Consider the following 22,140-nt stretch of genomic DNA (forward strand, 5'->3'; position numbering starts at 1 on the left):
TATTTAAAGGGACTTTCAAAATAAAGCATATTTGGAATCTTGTTCATGAATGCATTGTATACACCTTTATACACTCACGAGAATTTATGAGAGGGTAACGGTGAGAGGGGTCTGTCTGCGGCCTGCGGGAACAAGTACTAACGGCTGCGGCCTGCGAAAACAAGTACTAACGGCTGCAGCCCGCGAGAACAAGTACTAACGGCTGCGGCCCGCGAGAACAAGTACTAACGGCTGCGGCCCGCGAGAACAAGTACTAACGGCTGCGGCCCGCGAGAACAAGTACTAACGGCTGCGAGAGAGAAGACGAAGAGAAAAGATAAGTTGGTAATAAGTCATGTCGGTGAGTGAAATGACGTTGCTACAATAAATGCAATAAATGAAACACTTTGTTCACATCTCATGGCGGTTTTATTGCTGTATATTGTTGTTGTGTATAACTTCAGGGTTTTTTGGTAGGTTAATGGTCAACATTTAGCTTGTAGCTATGGTAACATTATCCTACTGGACGTTAGCTTCGTGTTTAGTCAAGGTGCAATTCACCGCCAGAGCGTTAAGGGGATGTGCTCCTTTCCTGAATGGTTATCGGTGTCTCTAGTCCCTTCCCAGGTATGACAGACAATTTCACACTTTATTTTCTGTGTAATGACCACGTCTTATTTTTTCCCTATTACAAGTATATAAAAATAAAAAAAAACTTGCTCCACAGCAGATTGACTACTTATTTCAATTGATAATGTGCTTGAAACAAGTGAAAGTTGTTTAAAAACAAGTTACTTTTTTGGTGATGAGTGTTAATGAGATTTATTTTGACGTGTGTGTGTGTATGTGTGTGTATGTATGTGTGCCATATAAAGCCATATATATTGCTTTTGATTTAGCTCCAGGTGATAAATTACTCTGCTCTGCTTTGGGTTGAGCATTATTAATGGTTAACGAATAAAATAATAAAATGACTTTTTGCACAATATGGTAGGCTATCTTTAATAAACAGTGACTTGATAAACCATATTTGGTGTGTCATTCATTCTTTCATCCTTTTCAACTCCTACAAATCAAGATAGATAGATAGATAGATAGATAGATAGATAGAAACTTTATTGATCCCCTAGGGGAAATTTAGGGTCCAAGCAGCTTAATACACGTAGAGACATCACACATAACAAGTAAATGAGTAAATAATTAAACACAAGTTTATTAAGAATAAAGATACTAAGAACAGTATACTAAATACAAACCAAGGTCTGAGGCTGTGTGATAAAGTGCACAAGATAAAGCAAGACTGTGCAAGTATGAGTCATTCATTTTAAATATTAAATATGGGAAAAATACCTAATTATAGAGGCCTGTAGCAGCACAGAGATGGATATACAAAAAACACAACAATAAATAAATATGAGCATTATAGTGCAATATCAGAGTTTAAAGTGAATTTAGTCCAGGCTGTGTGACTTAAACTAAGACAATTCCTCAAAATAAAAATACTTAATCACTTGTTAAACTAACCAAAAACTAAACTGAAATAAAAAATAAAGAAAACAACCTGAAAAACTAATATAAATGTCAAAACTACAATAACCCTTGTGAGCGCCACTGCAAGAGTTTTATTTTGACAGTCTCACCCGGAAGCGCTTTAACAGCTCTCTAACAGCTGACATGCATCGTTAGCAGAGAAAAATACCAGCTTAAGTTTTGGAAATGTGGCAACACTACTGCAGTAATGGCACCCTGACACATGTCAAGTATTAGTCTGTAGTTAAAGTTAACCTTACAGCAACATCGTTTGGAGCTTGTTTGTTTCTATATGTAAGCTAAATGTTAGCCTGTTAGCTGCAGTCATGTCGCTTGCAGCTATAGTAAAGCTTTAACACTAAATTATAAACTGGAAAGGTTTAAAAACTCACTAAGGTAAGGAAGTAGTCTATTGCAATCATTCAGTAAATGTTTGTGAGCCTTGCTTGTGATGCATGTGTTGTCATTTGCTTGGTAGGTTTTCTGCATGAAGCTAAATTAAGTATTATGAGTGATGTAGTATGCAGTACTACAGTAAAAGTACTGCAGTATTATGAGTGATGTAGTATGCAGTATTACAGTAAAAGTACTGCAGTATTATGAGTGATGTAGTATGCAGTATTACAGTAAAAGTACTGCAGTATTATGAGTGATGTAGTATGCAGTATTACAGTAAAGTACTGCAGTATTATGAGTGATGTAGTATGCAGTATTACAGTAAAAGTAGTGCAGTATTATAGTGATGTAGTATGCAGTATTACAGTAAAAGTAGTGGTTTGGTCCTCTGACTGATATATTATTATATATGACATCATTAGATTATTAATAGTGAAGCATCAGTGTTAGAGCAGCATGTTACTGTTGTAGCTGCTGGAGGTGGAGCTAGTTTACACTACTTTATATACAGTTAGCTAGTTTAGTCCAGTGGTTCCCAACCTAGGGGTGGGGCCCCTCCAAAGGGTCAGCAGATAAATGTGAGGGGTGGTGAGATGATTAATGGGAGAGGAAAGAAGAAAAAACTAAGTTCTGATACACAAATGTGTTTTCAGTTTTTGGACTTTTTCTCTAATCTTTGATTTTTGCTGAAATATTGGATCATTTGAACATTTTTTGAAATGAAAGCATGTGAGAAGTATTGAGGGAAAAATCACTATTTGGTAGAGCTGTTAACAACTCATAGACATCTGAAATGTGACGCAGACTACACACTGCTTTTTGGTTTAATCTTTAACAATGTATTGTATTTTAAAAGCTTGTTATATGATCCATTGTGTCAATAAATGGAGTAGAAAGTGCAATATTCCCCTCTGAAATGTAGTCGAGTGGAAGTATAAAGTAAAATACAGAAAGTGAGTTCAATACTCAAGTAAATGTACTTTGCTACCTAAAGCTACGTACTGAATATTTTTGCTGTCGTTCAGGTGACACTGAGCAGGTGAAAAGATGGCGGACGACCCTCAGAGAAATTTCCGTTCTGCATATTATGAGAAAGTGGGCTTCAGAGGAGTGGAGGAGAAGAAATCCCTGGAAATACTGCTCAAAGATAATCCTCTAGGTAGGTAACACTTTCACTGTGAATTAAAAGTGCAGTACTAATTAAATGTATTATATTTACCAGCATTTATGTATAAATGTGGCTTTATATACTAGAAGACATCAGGTTAAAACAGGTTCTGGTGTCATTTTAAGAGAAGTACAATGATCTATTTCTATATGTGCGTGTTGCTTTTTGTATTATATGTCTGTAAGGATCCAAGTAACTCAGTTTATATTTTGTAAACAATGTTTTTATGTATCTGACAGATCTTGAAAAGCTGAGCACCTTCAGTCAGAGGTTCCCCCTTCCCTCCATGTACAGGATCCATGTGTGGAAGGTTTTGTTAGGTAGGACGCACACACACACACACACACACACACACACACACACACACACACACACACACACACACACACACACACACACACACACACACATGCAGGCAGAGCAGGGTGGTATTGGTAAAATTTACCCTATATTAAAATAACAGAATCTGTTTGTACTGCAGGTCTGTGAAAAGCCAGAAAATTACAAAATTTCCCAGAATCAAAGTTGAGGCTTTCAGATTTCTTATTTTGTCTGACTGACAGTTTAAAACCCAAAGATGCTCAATTTAATATTTAATCCAATCCAACTTTATTTGTGAAGCACTTTAAAACAACCACAGTGGACCAAACTGCTATAAAGACGAATAAATAAAAGACATAACAGCTCACATGAGGCATAAAATTACATATAAAATAAATTAAAAGACATAATATGAGGAAAAATAATAGCCATAAAATAAAAAAACAATCAAATCAAATAAATAAAGTTAACATCTTTCTACGTGTCAAAGGCCAAGGAGAAGAGATGGGTTTTAAGAAGAGATTTAAAAACAGACACAGAAGAGAAAATAAAGAGACATTAAAAAGAAAAGCATACAAATATTATATTTGAGAAGCTAAAAAAGAGACATCTTTTGGCTATTTTGGATTTAAAATGGCAAAACAATTAATCAACTATCAAAATAATTAATTAATGTTTCTGTCAATCAACTAATCAATTAATCCACATATTGTTGCAGCTCTATATCGGTGCAAAATATTTTTAAAAATGTGGTGCTTATTTTTATTGCATTAAACTACTTTGTAATATCCAACAAAGCTCTTTCAAGTTTTTCACTGTCAAGAGTTTTTAAATATGACAACAGCAGGTAAAAAAAAAATGCAACATGATTCTACTAAGAGATGCAAAACATGTAAGAGCAACATTTAACCAACAGTTTAAATAGAGTCTAGTACAGGATTATAATAATAAAAACAGCTATATAAACTAAGTGCTTTACAAAAAGACATAAAACTCAATCAATAACTAATATTAGAGACCCTAAAATTGGGGTTATATTCATTTCATTATAGTTTGTGGAGTCTTGCTGTGGTAGATGAGATCTAATAAAAGCATAGTTGGCAGTTTCTATACTTTCATACTTATTTCAGTTTAACGTAACGGCTTCACATTGATATTAGTAGCCTGATGTTTAGACTGAGCAGCTCTGTTTCTCCCTGATTCCCCCATCAGGCATCCTGCCGCCACACAGTGACTCTCACACTCTGGTGGGAAGCTACAGGAAGGAGCAGTACCAAGACATCCTGGAAGCTCTGGAGGTGATGAGATACATCAACTCCTCAACACCTTCCACCCACGTCTACCTGCGCATGTTCCAGCTGGAGAGCCAGGTGCTCCCACGATGCTCCGAAACCTCGCCGCCGGTAAGATGAAGGGGAACGTTGAGTTAGGAGACAGTGACATTTAATATCTGGATCTGATGCATTAATTATAAATGTGATACTAGCCTAATAATCAGGTACATCTATCTGAGCTGAGTCCTAAAATCTCTTTTCAACATTATCATCTCCTCCCATCACTATTTTTTCTTTATTACATTACAAAAATGTCTTGTCTAGTACAGAAAAGTCAAAGAATTTAAATAAAATAATTTCCTTTTCTCCTCTGTACCTGACGAAGAGGCTATATTGACTTGAAATGTTATGTTTTTCTTAATTTAATACATTTAATTTGACTAGTTACTGAAAAAATAGGAAGCAGTGAGACAAGGGTTGTATTTGTAAAGCTTCTTAATATAAAAACGATGCTCCTAAATACAAAATACTAAGAAAATTATTAGAATTATGATGTTTTTTAAGAATTTCCCCTCAGAGTTAAGACTAAATCCTGGTAAATATATAAAGTTATTCACAAAGCATCTTTGCCTTAAGAGAAAAACTGGAGTAGGAGTAGGGAGGAGGACCTTTTAAGAGGCCAAAGAGTTTCTGAAGCAGAGGAGAAAGAGTCCATTAAATATATATGTATATAAAAATCTTCCATAGTAGTAAAGCTGGGTTTTTTTTTCATGCAATATCCGTGTTGCAGACAGTTGGCCTGATGTACTAAAGGTTTGCATGTGTAAAAATGTGCAAACTTGACATCACCTGCAAAAAAATTGTGCAAGCTGATCAACTAACGCAGCGCACTGAGACTTGAAATTAATCCCATGGAATTAGAGATTCTAGTGGAAGAGGTTAACAAATATATTGAGTTATAACGAAAAAAAAATATTACCAGAAAAAACACAATATGGGGGAGTATTTATGATAAAGTCAATGCTCTACTCCAAAAATATTAACACCGGTGGAAAAACCCATTCTCTGTGTATTCCGTCATTGTGCCTCCATCTCCTCGTCTCCATAGTAACAGCTGGTTAATACCTGCCCTTCAAACTGATTATTTATAGACGCAGTTACCGTCAGCAAAATGACCTCAAGGTTTGGTAAATCACAATGAGTGTGGCAAATTAACATATTTGCATTTTCTTCTCTGTGAATTTTGCACACTAGGGTTAAAAAGCCCCATATTGCATATTCATTATGGCAAAGAAACTGAATGGACAGTGTGTACTATCTTTTTGCACATTTGAAAGATGCGACCCTCAGTGCACCACGTTAGTAGATCAGCTTGCACATTTTTTTGCAGGTGATGTCAAGTTTGCACATTTTTATACATGCAAACCTTTAGTACATCAGGCCCAGTGTGTTGTAGTGTGTGTAGATATTGTTCATGAGAGCACGTCAGTAAAGCTGCAACTATATATAGTTTTCATTCTTAATGAATCAGTGGATTATTATCTCAATGTATCTCAAATTGAAGATGAAGATGTGTGACAGCTGTGTTGGAGGAAGCTACAACATGAATAAAAACGAAAGAAAAAAAAACCCCTCCCACACATCGTCTCACCTCCTGCTGGAATATTTATTAGTTTATGAAGTTCCCGTCAGTCTAAACCTCAGCGTGGGAGAGATTTCAGCTGATTTTTATTCAAGCCTTTTTTTAACATTTCTCAAAAAGGCTCGATGAAACTTTCAATTTCCAGAGAATCAGCACATTTAAGGAAGTGAAACTAGAGAATATTTAGCACTTTTAGTTGACTAACTACTGAAATGTCCTTCCGCTCTCTACACATGACGTAATTAACGTACCATATATGCAAATAAATGTCCTCTGGCAGCTGTTTTTCTAAGTCTTAAATCCTGGTTTTCATCTCTTCACATGCATGTAAAGTGTTTATATTGTGGCTGGATTGAAATGGGATTACGTAATAACAGCGTGAGCCTGATGATGACTGATATAAATATAGTTATAAAGATCTGATAGTGACGTGATCGCATCTGTGAACACTTAATGTGTCACATGACAGCAGGGTCAGGGTTTGGTGATGCATCTGTATGTCGTACTGCGGCTCTGGTGAAATGACTGTGAGGAGCTTTTTGAGGTTAGCGTCGAGCTTTTCATTACGAGAGCACAGTTACAGAATCCTGGAGCCTGACTGTAAATCTTACCGACATCGTTAGTGATCCGGTAAGTCCGCTATGCAAACATATGTACCTTAGAGCGTCACTTACAACCATCACCACAAAAAAACGACCCTTTGTGTTTTAACTTCCACATCAGTGACTAAGTAATTACATATATTTAAGGTTGTAATTAAACAGGGAAACCTCACAGACTTACAGTTGGCAGTAAATATGTGCCTCAATCACCCTGAATACATCTCTCATGTGTGTTGTGCTTAGAGTCAGATATTGTGGACATCTTTAAAAAATGCAAGTATCAGCATTTTTAAATGAGAGCTGCAACAATTAGTCAGTAGAAAGAAAATTAATTGCCAAATATTTAGCTAAATTGAGTCATTTTTTAAGAGATAAATGTTAAAATTATCTGGTTCCAGCCCTTTAAATGTGAATATTTCTCCTTTTTGTTATTTTCTATGACAGTAAAATGAATATATTTTGGTTGTTGACTGTCAATTGGGATAAAAAAATGACATTTTAGGTTGCTTATTGGTCTTTGGGAAACAGTAATGAACATTTTTCACCATTTTCTGGCATTTTATAGATCAAATAACTAATTAGTTAATGGAGAAAATAATCAATGGATTAATCAATAATGCATTTTATAGATCAAATAACTAATTAGTTAATGGAGAAAATAATCAATGGATTAATCAATAATGAAAATAAAGGTATAAATAATATAAAATATCCATCCACTGTGCTCTTATTTGACTTCTGTTATTTATTTACACCCCTAAAAAAAATAATTGTGTGTCTGTTAAAACTGCTGAAAGTTAAACACACAGTATGACTCTATTTTATAAAAATCCAGGATCCTCACATTCAAATCAATATGTATTTTAATTGATTAATGAAACCTCATCACTAACAGATAATTGGCTCTGTTAATGCTGTGATAGACGACACTGTCACCATAAACTTCAGGTTGATTCCTCGCTGCTTCTCTCGCGCTGTGATGATGATGATGATGATTTTGGGTGTTTTTTCTCATCAGGATGAAGAGAACGAGGACTTCCTCTCCATCAGCCGAGCCATGGAGGAGATTGTAGACGATCCCGTCGACTGCTACTGGCTGATTAAATGTTTCGTCAATCAGTTCCACACAAAGTTCGGAGACTCGATACCTCATCTTGTAAGTACTACATTTAACATGAAAGTTTTTTATATATGTGTGGTGCTTATTGAGGAAGCACAGATGTCAAAAAATATGTCTTCAGATGTTTGTGAGCTCCTGAACACATCATTAAAAACAAGAATCAACCTGGATTTAACACAGATAGGAAACCTTATGTAATGTTTTGCTTCTTGCGTCATTAAAAAATCTACAAAACTAGATGTCAGAAAGGATCCGAACACTCGTATCAGTGCCTTTATTGTTCACTGTGAGTATTTATAGAGTAAAAACTGACACTGACAAACAGTTATTCTGTGTCTAGTCCTTAAGTTTTATACGTACGTGCAAAACAGCTCTCCCAATTTAAGAAAGATACCAAACACCTTGAAGGATTCTGGTGTAAATTTAACTTTTTTGTTGTTGTGTGTCTCGCCGTGTAGCCGAAGAGCTTGGAGCACTATCTGAGTCAGGAGGAACCTCGACTGCTGAACCATCTGAAGAACACTGGAGCTTTGGTGCAGCTGCCCTACAGCTTGTGGTTCAGACGCTGCTTCGCCGGCTGTCTGCCTGAATCCAGCCTGCAGAGGTAACAGTCAGGGTCCTTAAAAAGCCTTTACAGCCACAGCAGCCTTATCATCTTAAATTTCACAGTCTTAAATGTACTTTTTTATATATACAAGGTCTAAAAATGGCTGGAATTGTAGGAGTTAAGTCATTAAATTTGATTTGAGCGTAATTATATTAGTTTAATTTATGTTATTTATCTTTTTTTTCTTACTTAACCCTCCTGTTGTCTTCAAGTCAAAGAAGGAAGGAAGGTTGGGAGGGAGGAAGAAGGAAGGAAAGGAGGGAGGAAGGAAGGGAGGAAGAAAGAAGGGAAGGAAGGGAGGAAGGAAGGGAGGAAGGAAAGGAGGGAGGAAGAAGGAAAGGAGGGAGGAAGGAAGGAAGGGAGGAAAGAAAAGAAGGAAGGGAGGAAGAAGGAAGGAAAGGAGGGAGGAAAGAAGGAGGGAGGGAGTGAGAAAGGAAAAGAGGAAGGAAGGAAAGAAGGACAGAATAGAGAGAGAAGGTAGGGGGGAGGAAAGAAAGAGAGAAGGAGGGAGGAAGGAAAGGAAGGAAAGAGGGAAGGAAAGAAGGAGGGGGGAAAGAAAGAGGGAAGGAAAGAAGGAGGGAGGGGGGAAGGACAGAAGGAAGGAAGGAAGGGAGGAAAGAAGGAACAGTCAAAAGAGATGGGGTCAATTTGACCCGGGAGGACGACATGAAGAATAACCAACCAATCAACCTATTAATTAAAGCTACTACTACAACTATAATGAAACTAATCATTAGTTGCAGTCCTATACAGTCATAGCCAAAAACATTTGCACCCCTGCACCTTGTCCTCCAAAAAAAATTGATTGCAATTACAGATGTTTTGGTATTCACATGTGTATTTATTTTTTTATTTTGCATTAGAACAACACAAAAAACAGATAAAAAAAGTCAAACCTGATAAAATATCACACAGAATTCAAAAGATGCACTGGATAAATTTATTGACACCCTCAGCTTAATATTTGGTAGCACACCCTGTGGAAAAAATAACTGAAATCAATCACTTCCTGTAACCATTATAAGTTTCTTGCACCTCTCTACTAGTCTTTAAGATTTGACGGCTGCCTTCTTCCAGCTGCTGCACAGATGTTCTCTGGGTGTCACATCTGGACTCATTGTTGGCCATTTCAGAACTCTTCTCCAGCGCTTTGTTTTTAACCATTTCTGAGGGTTTTTTGATGTGTGTTATTGGTTCATTGTCCTGCTGGAAGACCCATGACCTCTGACCTCTGGTAGAGATGCTGCTTTCTGACACTGGGTGCTACATTGCGGCCCAAAATCACTCAAAGTATACAGTGCCAGAAGCAGCAAAGTAAACCCCAAAACATGTGTGAACCTCGACCATGTTTGAGCAAAGGGGCCGTGTTCTGCCTCATTTCATCTTCTGTAAACACTACCATGATGCATCTGACCAAAAAGCTCTATTTTGGTCTCGTCTGTCCACACTACTTTCTCCCAGAAGGATTTAGGCTTCGTCACGCATGTTTTAGCAAAAACTCCAGTCTGGCTTTTTTATGCCTTTGTATCAGCAGTGGTCTCTTACCGCAGCGTCAAGTGCAGGGGTGCAAATGTTTTTGGCCATGACTGTATAAATTACTTCAAAATCAGCTTCATTTCAATCCACTACAATAGTAAAATAGGTATTAAAAAGATCTTAAAAGTCATTTAAAATGTGCAGATACCCAGAAAAACACATTTGTAGCAGAATTATTTGAATATTTAGGTTATTATAAAGCTTTTCTAACTGAATTTATGTCTAGTTTTAGTCACTAAATGATGCCAGGATCAGACTATATTAGATTTTTGTCTTTGCTATTTCATCACAGTGTCAGATTTGGTGATTTTGGTGCCTTTTATTATCTAACTAATGTGGCTGATAGACATGTTGGAGTACAGGTTACATGCAAAGGTTAATACTTACTGACATGATGTTGTTTGAGATGTTAAAACTAGGTAAAAAAAAAAAGATGATTAAAAAGTCATACCTGCTTCTCTGTCGGGGACATTTGAGGTTTCCTGTTTCACACGGAGACACGATTGGATTAAACGATCGTCACACATCTGTCAGATCAGGCCGATCCCATTAAGATTAGATCATATTAAAGTGGTTATAATCCACATCGATGAGCTGACGGTGCGTATCAGAGACTCTGCAGCTCCTCTCTCGGCTTTTACGGAGCTTTATAGAGAGTCTCAGCTCATTGTTTAGCTGTCTGGCTGCAACTTTTACTGTTCTGGTTCACTCTCATCGCTCTTATAGTGTCGTTTTTAGAGAGAAAAAGCTGAAAAAAGCCACTTTACGCTACCAGCAAACAGACACAGTTAGCTGTAGACTAGCTGGTGAACGTAGTGGAGCATTTAGCAGCTTAAAGAGCTCCAGATATTTCCCTCTGGAGTTGTTTTAGAGAGCAAAAACAGAGCTAACAGAGAGTGAATATAGGACTTTACATTTAGCAGGTGGACAGAAACACGACTCTAAATGAATGATAATGCTGCTCTTTAACTGTGAATTATGTTAATGTTGTATTTATAACTTGTTTCCGCTGCCGCCAAGTGGCCAACAAATCAGTTAATGAAAGTTTAAAGTGTATTTTAGACAGAAAATAAGCCTGCTTCCTGTTATCTGTATGTCTGAATTCACAGTTTCTAGGTTAAAATGTTGTTTTTTTTTAGTTTGATTTAAATCCCTGTTTTTATTTACTGAACGACATTCCTGGTTTTTATATTAAAAAATGCAGACTTTTAATAATTATATCATATTTTGCTGGGAAAAAAAGTATAGTTAGTCTCTGGAAAAGTGAATCACCTCCAACCTTTATGTTTATAGACAACTTTACACATCTTTTTGCTTTTATATTCAGATAACAGACGTTTTTTATGTATTAACCTTAAATTCCTCACAGTGTTTATATGAACTGAACTCTTCTCATGTTTTTTTTAGAGTGTGGGACAAAGTGATCAGCGGCTCCTGTAAGATCCTGGTGTTTGTTGCCTTGGAGATCCTGCTGAGCTATAAGATCATCCTGATGAGCAACAACCGGTCTGAAGGCGTCATCAAGTTTCTGCGTAACGTGAGTAAAGCTACGACTAACGATTCATCTGTTGATTGTCTCAATTAAAGAAAAAATAAGAAGGAAAATTAAGACTTCAATAAAGCCCCGAAGATATTAAGTTTACTCTCATAGATGACTTAAGACACCAGAAAATATTCATATTGAAGAAGCTGTACTAAACAAATCTCGATTGATGGTTACAATATTACTCCTGTACATGTTACTATTTATTTTACTATATTTTTTAATGCTCTTCCTATTTCTTACTCTCCACTTGCTGCTGTAACTCTGTACATTTTCCCCATCGTGGGACTTGAAAAAGGATTATCTTAACTGTTATGTCTTTATCCATTTAACAGAGGTCTCTGTGTGATGTGACTAATGACCATTTATCCATTATCAAGTAATCCGTTGATTGTCTCAATTAAAGAAAAAAAAGGATTATGAATAATGTCAATTAAGCCCACAATGCAAGATAAATCCACAGTCCACACCCCAAAGATATTCAGTTTACTCTCATAGATGTGTGAAGAAACCAGAAAAATATTCATATATAAGAAGCTAGAACCAGAAAATGACTCAAAGCAATTAATTGATTATCTAAAAAGTAACTTTGAGTGTTTTTATCCACTAAACAGAAATGTGTAGTTTTCATCTTTCTCACAGTAGAAACCTTTTCCGTTTCCTCCTCCAGATACCTCAGGAGAACACAGACGCCATCGTGACTAAAGCCATCGACTTGTGGCACAAATACTGCGGCACCTTGGTTCACGCCGTGTAACCCCCACCCCCCCCCCCACCTCGGAGCTGCAGTCACCGAGGAAACCTGAGCCCAGATGTGAGCTGCATCTTTCCCAGGATGCACCAGGACCTAAAAACCTTTCTCTCTCTCCACGCTGAGACTTTCAGACTGCACCTGCTCAGCGTCCGCGGGGCTTAAACTGAACTCCAGCTTTCACCAAAGAATCTGATGAACTGTGGAGGAGGTGAAAAAAAAAAGACTTGAGCTGAACACTGAAAGCAGCCACTGGAGCGAGCAGCCATCAGTGAAGCCTGTTAGAATGAAAATGTGAATATGAAGAAAAATAAGAGACAAGCAGACGTAAACACGTTATTGTTTCTTTCTTTAAGAAACTGCATACATCATAGAAGACTCACAATAAATTAATACCCACATGCAGTTTTTCTGCTTTTACAAAAAGAAAAACATTTGAAAAGTCGCTTCTTACTTTCTTTGTTATGTACAAGTCTTTATAATTCTGAGAATAGTTTCCTCTCAAAAACACTTTTTAACATACAAGCACACACACTCGCTCAGACACACACACACACACACACACCATCGTAACACTCAACAGAGCAACCAGTCCTCCCATTAATATGGCCAAAAATGAAAACTACTAAACCAAATATGGACTGTAAACAATATAAAAACTAAAAGTAGGATGGCAGGGATCCAGATGTTGAACCACCGAAGGTTCATCTTAGAAAATAAAACAATGAAATATATATATATGTATATTTAATAACAAAAAAAACCTACTTTCTTATAATTCATCAGAGAGTTCGGCACCATTTGACTGTACCTACAGATAATAATAAACTGTATCAAATGAAACAATAAAGTTAATTTGGCAACTTGTTAAATCCCTGTAAACGATACTGTAGGCACAGCGACACAGTGGGTTCATGAACTCTGACACAGCAGGCGCTCTGGGATGCATTCAAGATCCTCCGACTTCCGCGTCGAGTCGAGTTGCTTTGGTTCAAAAAACTTAGGGGAAGGGAGGAGGTGGAGGGAGGAATCTGAAGTCTGGAAACGTTGAATGCAGCCCATAAAAAAAAAATAAAAACAACAGATGGACAAAAAAAATAAAACAGGAGAAAATCTGAAATTATTGCTCAGTTGATTCGATGTTTTTGTTTTGTTTTTGAGATAAGTGTTTGAATTTACAGAGGAGGAGCAAGAGAGGGAGAAGAGAGACATGATCTTCTCTGGAAGCAGTGAATAAAATGTTTACGCAGTGACAAATTATGTAGAAATGAGTCCAAATTCTTCACTTATATGGTGAGTTTTTAGTAATATTTGGTATTAAAAGGCGACTGCAGCCTCCTCCTGAAGCTCAAGGCCTCCAAAACGCTCTAAATAGATTTAATGTAGGCTCTGCTTTTAATACTCTGTCACAAATCCCTCACACGGTCTAATTCAGTCACTGTTATAGAAGATCTTGATTTTTTTTTTGGGACTTTTAAAAACAGGATTTTTAGGACATTTTGGCTTCATATTCAGCTGCCTACAACAACAACAACAACACAAGCTGTCGTACATATTTCCATTCCTCTGGTAACATGAGATGTGATCTGTGGAGTAAAACTGTGCCAACATGAGCACAAACAGGTAAGATTTTAAGAGATTTTAAGTCCAGTGGTGTTAAAAAAAAAAAGCGAGAGTGAGAGAGAACACGGTGAAAAGGCAAGAAAAACAATCCCGGTATTCAAGTCCAGTCTTCCCTCTCCGACAGTTCCCGTCCTTAAATCCTGCATCATCAGAGTTGGCACAGATTCTCAAAATTAAAAAAAAACAAAAAACAAGAAAAGTGCTGCAAAGTAAACATATTGCCACCTCTTCTTCATTTAAAAAAAAATGACAAAATAAAAGCTTTTTGAATATCAAGAAGTCTGAAAAATCTCCACCGATGAAGAAGGAAGGAAGGAGACGCCTGTCCAGAGTTTCATCCATCTGTACTTTTTTAGAAGTTGCTCCCGTTTCCTGGCGACGGGAAACGAGCCCCGGAGATCGTGTCGAGAGTGTAACGTGACACCGACGCCGAAAGAAGGGAGCGGAGAGCAGTCTGTAACACTTGAGGCTTGTGTGTGGGAAATATAAAAACATGGCCGAGGTCCAACTGAGCGGTTTTATGGCCGATGAAACCTGCAGGGGAAAATAAAAAAGAGAGAAAATGTTACCGGAAAGGCTCTTTAGTCATCAGTCGGTGGCTTTTAATAGAGTTAATATCTTATTATATGTGATGGATTGTCTTGAAATTTGGAGTAGACATTCATGGACTTAAAGGATGAATCTTAATAATGAAAATTTTAACTTCATGACAGGAAATCCTTAAACTAATGAGCGACTTCCAATCAGCCTGAACTTTGAGGTCAATACTATCATCTTTTTTTACTTATTTGACTCCAGTAAAGTAGTTTTAATGTGATTTAGATAATGAAATACAGTACTCAGGTCCTGGTGATCGTAGGAAAAGAAGAAAATAAATACAGCACTGTGCAAAAGTCTTAGGCCACCAACATACAAACAGAAAATACAGGAAATATGTGCACAAAATTTAACATTAATGGTTAAATAGTATAATTAATTAAGGTTCCTTTCCATCCTCACATTCCTGCTATTACTCAAGTTTAAGGGGAAGTCACACTAAATACTTTACGCCACTTTAGCCTATAAAAGTAGTTTTTTTAATACAGCATACACATTTCCTGTATTTTCTTTGTTGTATTCTAATAAAGAGACTGAGAAATAATTCTATAGATGGTCATTATAGCATTGTTAAAACAACAAATCTAATGGTGGCCTAAGACTTTGCACAGTACTGTATATATTAATATATATGTAACAAATAAACAACATCTATAGTCAATAAGTAAATCAAGTAAAGAGATAAAGTGAGCAGTGTAGTGTACTATAAAAAATCAGCATGCCCTTAAGGGATATAATAAATAGTTAAAATCATGATAAAATTAGCAGTAAGATGGGATGGACTGTCTTAAAATTAGGTGGCAAAGCTTCATGAACTCAAAGGATGAATCTTAATAACAAAAAGTCTTTACTTCACGACAGGAAATCTTTAAAACTAATGAGCGACTTCCAATCAGCCTGAAACTGTGAGATCAATACTAACATCTTTTTTTTTATAATTAGTTGAGTCCAGTAAAGTAGATTTAATGTGTTTATTTAGATGCAGTTTCTTGTGGTTTTTTACACTTAATTGCTCATAATTAGAGTCTGAACAGTAGTATTAACATCTGATTTACCAACATCATTATTCCTCTATCGCTACCCTCAGCATAGACTTTACATGTTTTTGCCAGCATTAAGGATCTAAAAGTAAATAATCTGTAGCTCCATTTTCATAATACCAACATTTAAGTAGGCTGTTGTGTGATTAATTGCAAAATTGTAATACTATAAGTCAGTGTGAGTGTTTTTTCTTCATACCTGGTCAGATGACGGCTCGACTCATGCACCTCCATCTCTGTGCTTTTAAACTCGTTCAACTCCTTTCTGATGGCAGCCTGAACAACACACAAATACACACATATATTAATATGATAATAATAATTCATAATAAGTTCAGTTCAGTTGTTACAAAATGCTTCACAGAGCAAAAGGAAGAAAGAAAATTAAAAGCAAAACAAGCAACAAGAAATAAAATCACTCAGAGTCCAAAGTACAAAGTATATTCAAGTCATATTCTGACGCATAATTAGTTTCCACACCAATTCACATTCAAAAATTTCACATCAGTCATTAATAAATGTTTGATTAATCATTCTAAATCACAATTTATGGTTCAGGAGAACATTTGAAGACATTTGAATGCTGATTTTTGATTTTTTTCTAATAAAAACAAGTCAAATTTGTACATTTGCATATATAAAAATGTATAAAAAAGATGCTTTTTATTTGCATATTTGTGTACTGTGTGTCACATTATAAAGAGTCTGGCTAAAAGAAATGTGTATATAGTGTTTTTACAGCTCTCAAATGTAAAAATTGGGTCAAAATTAGACTGAACAGTATGAAAGGGTTAAAAGTATAATAATATAAAGTATAATAAGGCTTGTAGAATCATTAACTTTATCTTTTATTTCACTTTATCTCATTTTATATTATATTTTCATCATCTCCTTCATCTTGTCAATGTCAGTCAACAGATGCTATATAAATACAGTTATTATTATTATGAATACTAAAAATAAACTGTATATTCTGTGTGAAATACAGAATTAAGTGGAGTATATCTGTGTGTTTGGTGTTATAGTGCAGTAACCTTATCAGCAGCTGTGAGTCGGGTCCAGGGTTTGTCGGCCCTCCTGTCGTAGTCCTGAGCCTCGGCCACTTCCACGTAGTCACTGAAGCGGATCAGGATTTTAGCCTCTCGCAGCTCCTCCACTGTGGGCCTCTGGCTGAGCTGCAGGGAGGAAGAGGAGGAAGAAGAGAGGAAGGATGTAAAACTAACACTAACATGCAACAATTTAATGAAATGTTCATTATAAAAATCTATGTATAAAATGCTAAAAAGCTCTCAGAGGACAGATCTCTGCTGATGCTGCATAAGCATCTATATTTAGTATTTTAATAACAGGAAATGTTCCATAATCAAAATATGCACTGATGGACAATAACAGGACGCATTTTACTGCTGTAATTAATGACTAAGAGGTAAAAATAATCAAAAAGCAATATTCTGTGTTCAGATTATTCATGCCTGTTTTCGGAGATATCCTGAAAAATAACAGCGAAACAACAGCAAATCAAAATCATTATCACTATTCATAGATAATATATTCTGTACTTGATTAATTTAATTGTTAAAAATACACATTGCAGCTCTTTAGATGGCTTTTTTTGTCGCTGGAAGCAATAGAAAACATTGAAAAATAGCATATCCTCATATTTAAGAAGCTCAAACTAGAGAATTTTTGGCATTTTTGCTTCATTAATGTCTTTATATGATCAATTAATTATCAAACTTGCTGCTAATTGTAGATAAATCAACCAAATTATTGCTTCATCACTGCACAAAAACTCTCTCTTTTCCCACTTTTTAAGTTGTAAGGTTTAAAAATAAACATGTAATCATATAAAAAGGAAAAAAAAAAACACTACCTACATGACGTGAGCGGTTGTTGTTCAGCAGTGGAGTATTGGCCATAAACTTAAATTGGGTCATAAATCAATAAATATAATCAAATATCATTAATATTGTGGCTGCTACTCTCTCCCATCGACCACACACACACACACACACACACACACACACACACACACACACACACACACACACACACACACACACACACACACACACACACACACACACACACACACACACACACACACACACACACACACACACACACACACACACACACAACAGTACGAGAGGATGATGCAACAGATAATATTATCATCGTTTCAAAAGGGCTGCAGTTTGAAGGGTGGCAGTGCACGTCACCACGGCAACCGCCTTCATATTTCCAGCCCTGGGGTTTTTTTTATGAACATGTACAGAGTGTCCAGCTGATCAAAGACTCTCCGTCCCAATCTCCTTCCTCTTGTGTCTTTACCTTTTTGGACAAATGTCTCTTGATCTCTCTCTTCTCCTCCTGCTCCTCCAGATCGTTTCGAGCTTTAAAAAAAAAAAAGGAACAAAAGAAAAAATGATCAATACTTCATGTTTTTTTTTGTCACTTCCTCTCTTCTCTTCTTTTAACTCTGACTTACGTTTGAGGATGTTCCTCTGCTCCAGTTCTTCTGCTGTCGGCCGTTGACTCAACCGCCTGGAAAAAAATCAAAGAAATCTATTTCAGGAAAACTATTTTTATATGATTTTTTTACATCTGTGTGTGTGTGTGTGTGTTTGTGCTTCCAGATAATCAGAAATGCACTTAACGAGGCAGAGATGTTACTCTAGTGTATTTTATTAAAGGTGGTATTTTGTGGATCTGCCAGTAGCTGCAGCTTGTATTCATTGAGAGGATCATTAGAGTGACTGTGACTCCATGTTTTCTGTGTTTATCTTCAGCAGGCTGAGAGGTGGGATACAAATCAATATGATCATTACTAAAGCAATAATACACAAATAATGGATGAAGTGGAGGCAGAGGCCATTATTGTTCTACACCTGCTGCACCGTCTAGTTGAGTCCAGTGTTTTATTGCATTTATACCAGGAACACTTATCAAAGGAAAAAAAAAAAAGAAGTCAGTGGTTTTCTAATCAGCCCTTTTCCAAATTTTCCCTGCAGCCGAGCACTTCCTGTGTTTAATATCAGTTAACTGACAGCAAGACTATTAAAAAAATAAGATATAATGCAATTTACTTCATGTATTACGACATGATATTCAGAAAGTTATCAAAAAACAGGAAGTAGATCATCTTAGTTGATAGACATGACATGAATGTGCTATTACCCAGATATTAGAGACAAATGTCAAAACATCTGCAAACATCAGGATTTGAAGCTTTTTTCTGTTTTATATTGTAAAGAGAACGTTTTTTTCTGATTTACAGGCGTCAACGTTGGGCTTTGATTTCCCTCCTCTGTGTCACTCTTTATAATGTTCTTCATGGTTTATCTGGTTTATGTTTGTTTTATTGGAACATTAAGGAACATTATGACGTGCTTTATTTCAGGATTTTAAAGATGCTTCAATAAAAATACATGATTATTTATATAATAATAATAATATTTGATTTATCTTTTCACTATTTTGACATTTAATAATAATTATAAACTTCATTTGCAGAGCACTTTTCACACAAGGGATGTAGCTCAAAATGCTTTACAGAGAAAAATAAAAAATTCAATATTCAATAAAACAGCAAATAAACAAATAAAATAATAAAATGAGACTTTTAGTAAAAACAAGTTAAAATGACACTAATTAAAAGCCAGATTAAATAAAATCCATTTTCAGGTGTTGTAGTATGTTCAGCTCATATCTCTTATGGCTTTAAGTTCTTTAATTTTGGAGCATAATTAAAGAAAGCTGCACTTCCTGTTTTCTTCTGTGCATAATTGTGTGTATTTTAAAACCCAGTGGTAAATGATCACACAACATCATAGAGAGTCTGTGATGTAGGACAGTCCCGAAAAAAAACATTTAGAGCTTTAAAAACAAGTAAAAGAAGCTTAAAATCTATTTTAAGAGGTGCTGCTAGCCAATGAAGTGAAGCTAAAACTGGAGTAAGATGCTGTTTCTACACTAAAGATCATACTGTTGTGTTGTTGAGTTGTAGAGGCCGATGTGGACGATGTGTGTCTGGTACCAAAACATTTTTAAATGGATTTCAATAAAAGATTAAAACAGTTTTAAACAGTTAACTGTAAAAGTAATTGACAGATGAGCTGATGGTGAAAATAGCCGTTAGATGCAGCTCAGTATTTATATAAAAACATTGTGTTATGTTGTATTTCTGAAGGACTTTAAAGTTATTTTCTTGTAATTAAAATGAAAAAACGTATTTTATATTTTGTTTCATTATTACAGGAGGAATAATTGATCATCAGATTATTATATTGAGAGTATAAGAGTATAAATCTGTGTATATGACTCTTCTTTCTCCTCCTTTCACTCACCTTTTCAAGGTCTGCTCTGCTCTATCACTGCTTCTCTCTCTCTCCTCTCTCTCTCTCTCTCTCTTCCTCTCTCTCTCTCTCTCTCTCTCTCTCTCTCTCTCTCTCTCTCTCTCTCTCTCTCTCTCTCTCTCTCTCTCTCTCTCTCTCTCTCCTCTCTCTCTCTCTCTCTCTCTCTCTCATCTCTCTCTCTCTCTCTCTCTCTCTCTCTCCTTCCGCCATTACACCTCATCATCCATCATTCGCTCCTTTTAGCAGCCGGGTCACATCTACGACAGCTCACATGGGGTTAAAGCACTTTGTAGGTGTACTGTGTGGGTGTTGTGAGGTGACACGTGTGATATATCAGCGTCTCTGTGTGTGTGTGTGTGTGTGTGTGTGTGCATGTGTGCGTGCGACTCACCTGGTGAGTTTGGTGGCCGTCTGCTGCCGGAACTCGAGTCTCTCCTGGTCCGACTGCAGCGGCAGGATGTTCTTCTCCTCCAGCTCTCTCTTGGATGGACGGTTACTCAGTTTGATGCCAGAGAGTCTTTCCGTAAAACCTTCATGGCCAGTGTGCCTGCGTCCAACATCAATAAAGAAGATTAATAAGTCGTATTTCTTACAGACACCGGCTCAGATGTGCAGCTCAAGTCTTAATTCATAATCTGAATGTGAAGAATGAACCTGAGTAAACTCTCCTGTGTGTAAACTCACTATTCTATGATTCATAAATAACAAAATGTAAGTTAATATAATACAATCTGATTTAATTTTGTGACTTTGCTGATTATAAATAAGCTCCACTAATCATTTTTTGTGTGTTTATGTGTAATATTAGTAGGTTCCAGGTGTTAATATGCATTCATGTGTCATCATATGTTTGCTTATAATATTTTCACACTGGTTTTATTCAGTAGGGCAAATAACTGAGTGTTTATTGTGAATAATAATGATATTTATTAGTTTTTCTCACTATAAAATCTTTGCTATATCAGTATCCTACATGTTTTTACTACTATTGTTTTTATTGCTTGTGTACTTACTTATTATTTATAGTCATTTGTTCTTTTTATTGATGCTCTTTCTATTAAAGTCTATCCACTTTGCTGCTGTAACGCTGCTTTGTGGGACTAATAAAAGGAATAATCTTATTTTATCTTTCATACAGGAGATGGAGGTAAAACATTAATGTAACACATGATGGAAAATAAACATCAAGGAAGAGGAAGTGTTATTATTATTGTTGTGAGTGAAACATGGATGTATTAAGAGCTGGATACGTTGTTGCTTCTCAGACTTGTTGCCAATTTTTCCTACAGAGAAAAAAAATCCCCCCGCGGCTAAAAGGCAATTTCCCCAAAGACCCCGTTATAAGAGAGACGTCTATACAACTGTTGACAGCACACTGAAAACTGCAATAAGCTCAATTTTTACTCTTTGTATATTATGATTTTTTCATCAATGAAGGTTTTTTTTATAATTATAATAATTTCTAGGAGGCAAAAAATTATGTGACATCACCAGGAGCAACGTTACTGTGTTTATTCATGGGTTCATGGCCGTCATTAATAAAATATTTGTTGGGTAATGGGTTAAAAAGATTCACTTAGAAAGAGTTACGATGTCAAAAGTGATGTAACACAAATAAATATCAATGACTCTGCAGCTCAGGAGAGATTTTAGCGTCTTCATAGCTCATTGTTTACATCATTTTTACTGTTTGACTCAGTGTTATCGCTCTCTTCATTAATGTCAAAGTTACAGCATATAAACAAAAGTGGAGACCAAACCTGAGCTAAAATGAGAGTGAATGTTGGATTAACAATCATCAGATGACAGAAACATAAAAAAAAGAATGATAATGTTGCTGTGTGTCATTTACAGTATTTTATTACTCTTTTTATTTCTTTATCTATACTGACTGTAATGTGTTTACTTGTCTGTAGTTTTATGTTACTGTGATGGACATATGCTGCTGTATTCACTTATTTTAGATGGTTAATCTTAGATAGGAAGTTTAGGGTGTTGGATGATCATTTACGCTTTAATTATCAGTTATTTTATTACTGTCACTTTATTACAC

General features: G+C 36.0%; 2 protein-coding genes across 2 annotated transcripts in view; one reads left to right on the top strand and one right to left on the bottom strand.

Annotated features, from left to right (window-relative positions):
• The first annotated feature begins 1,648 nt into the window (after positions 1–1,648).
• On the top strand, positions 1,649–13,534 carry tbc1d7 (TBC1 domain family, member 7). Its single transcript, XM_062423965.1, has 8 exons — positions 1,649–1,905; positions 2,931–3,064; positions 3,313–3,393; positions 4,607–4,797; positions 7,931–8,068; positions 8,491–8,636; positions 11,583–11,712; positions 12,389–13,534. The coding sequence occupies exons 2-8, from the start codon at positions 2,953–2,955 to the stop codon at positions 12,473–12,475; spliced, it is 885 nt and encodes a 294-aa protein (XP_062279949.1). The 5' UTR covers positions 1,649–1,905; positions 2,931–2,952; the 3' UTR covers positions 12,476–13,534.
• Positions 13,535–14,444: 910 nt separating this feature from the next.
• Positions 14,445–22,140, bottom strand: part of phactr1 (phosphatase and actin regulator 1) — a 16,476-nt gene continuing 8,780 nt past the window's right edge. Inside the window, 7 exon segments of the mRNA XM_062424861.1 lie at positions 14,445–14,626; positions 15,897–16,005; positions 16,764–16,904; positions 18,064–18,125; positions 18,221–18,276; positions 20,479–20,596; positions 20,599–20,634. Of these exon segments, the coding sequence (XP_062280845.1) occupies positions 14,445–14,626; positions 15,897–16,005; positions 16,764–16,904; positions 18,064–18,125; positions 18,221–18,276; positions 20,479–20,596; positions 20,599–20,634 (704 nt within the window).

The sequence above is a fragment of the Scomber scombrus genome, chromosome 8 (genome assembly GCF_963691925.1).
Source record: "Scomber scombrus chromosome 8, fScoSco1.1, whole genome shotgun sequence".
NCBI classification, from domain to species: Eukaryota; Metazoa; Chordata; class Actinopteri; order Scombriformes; family Scombridae; genus Scomber; species Scomber scombrus.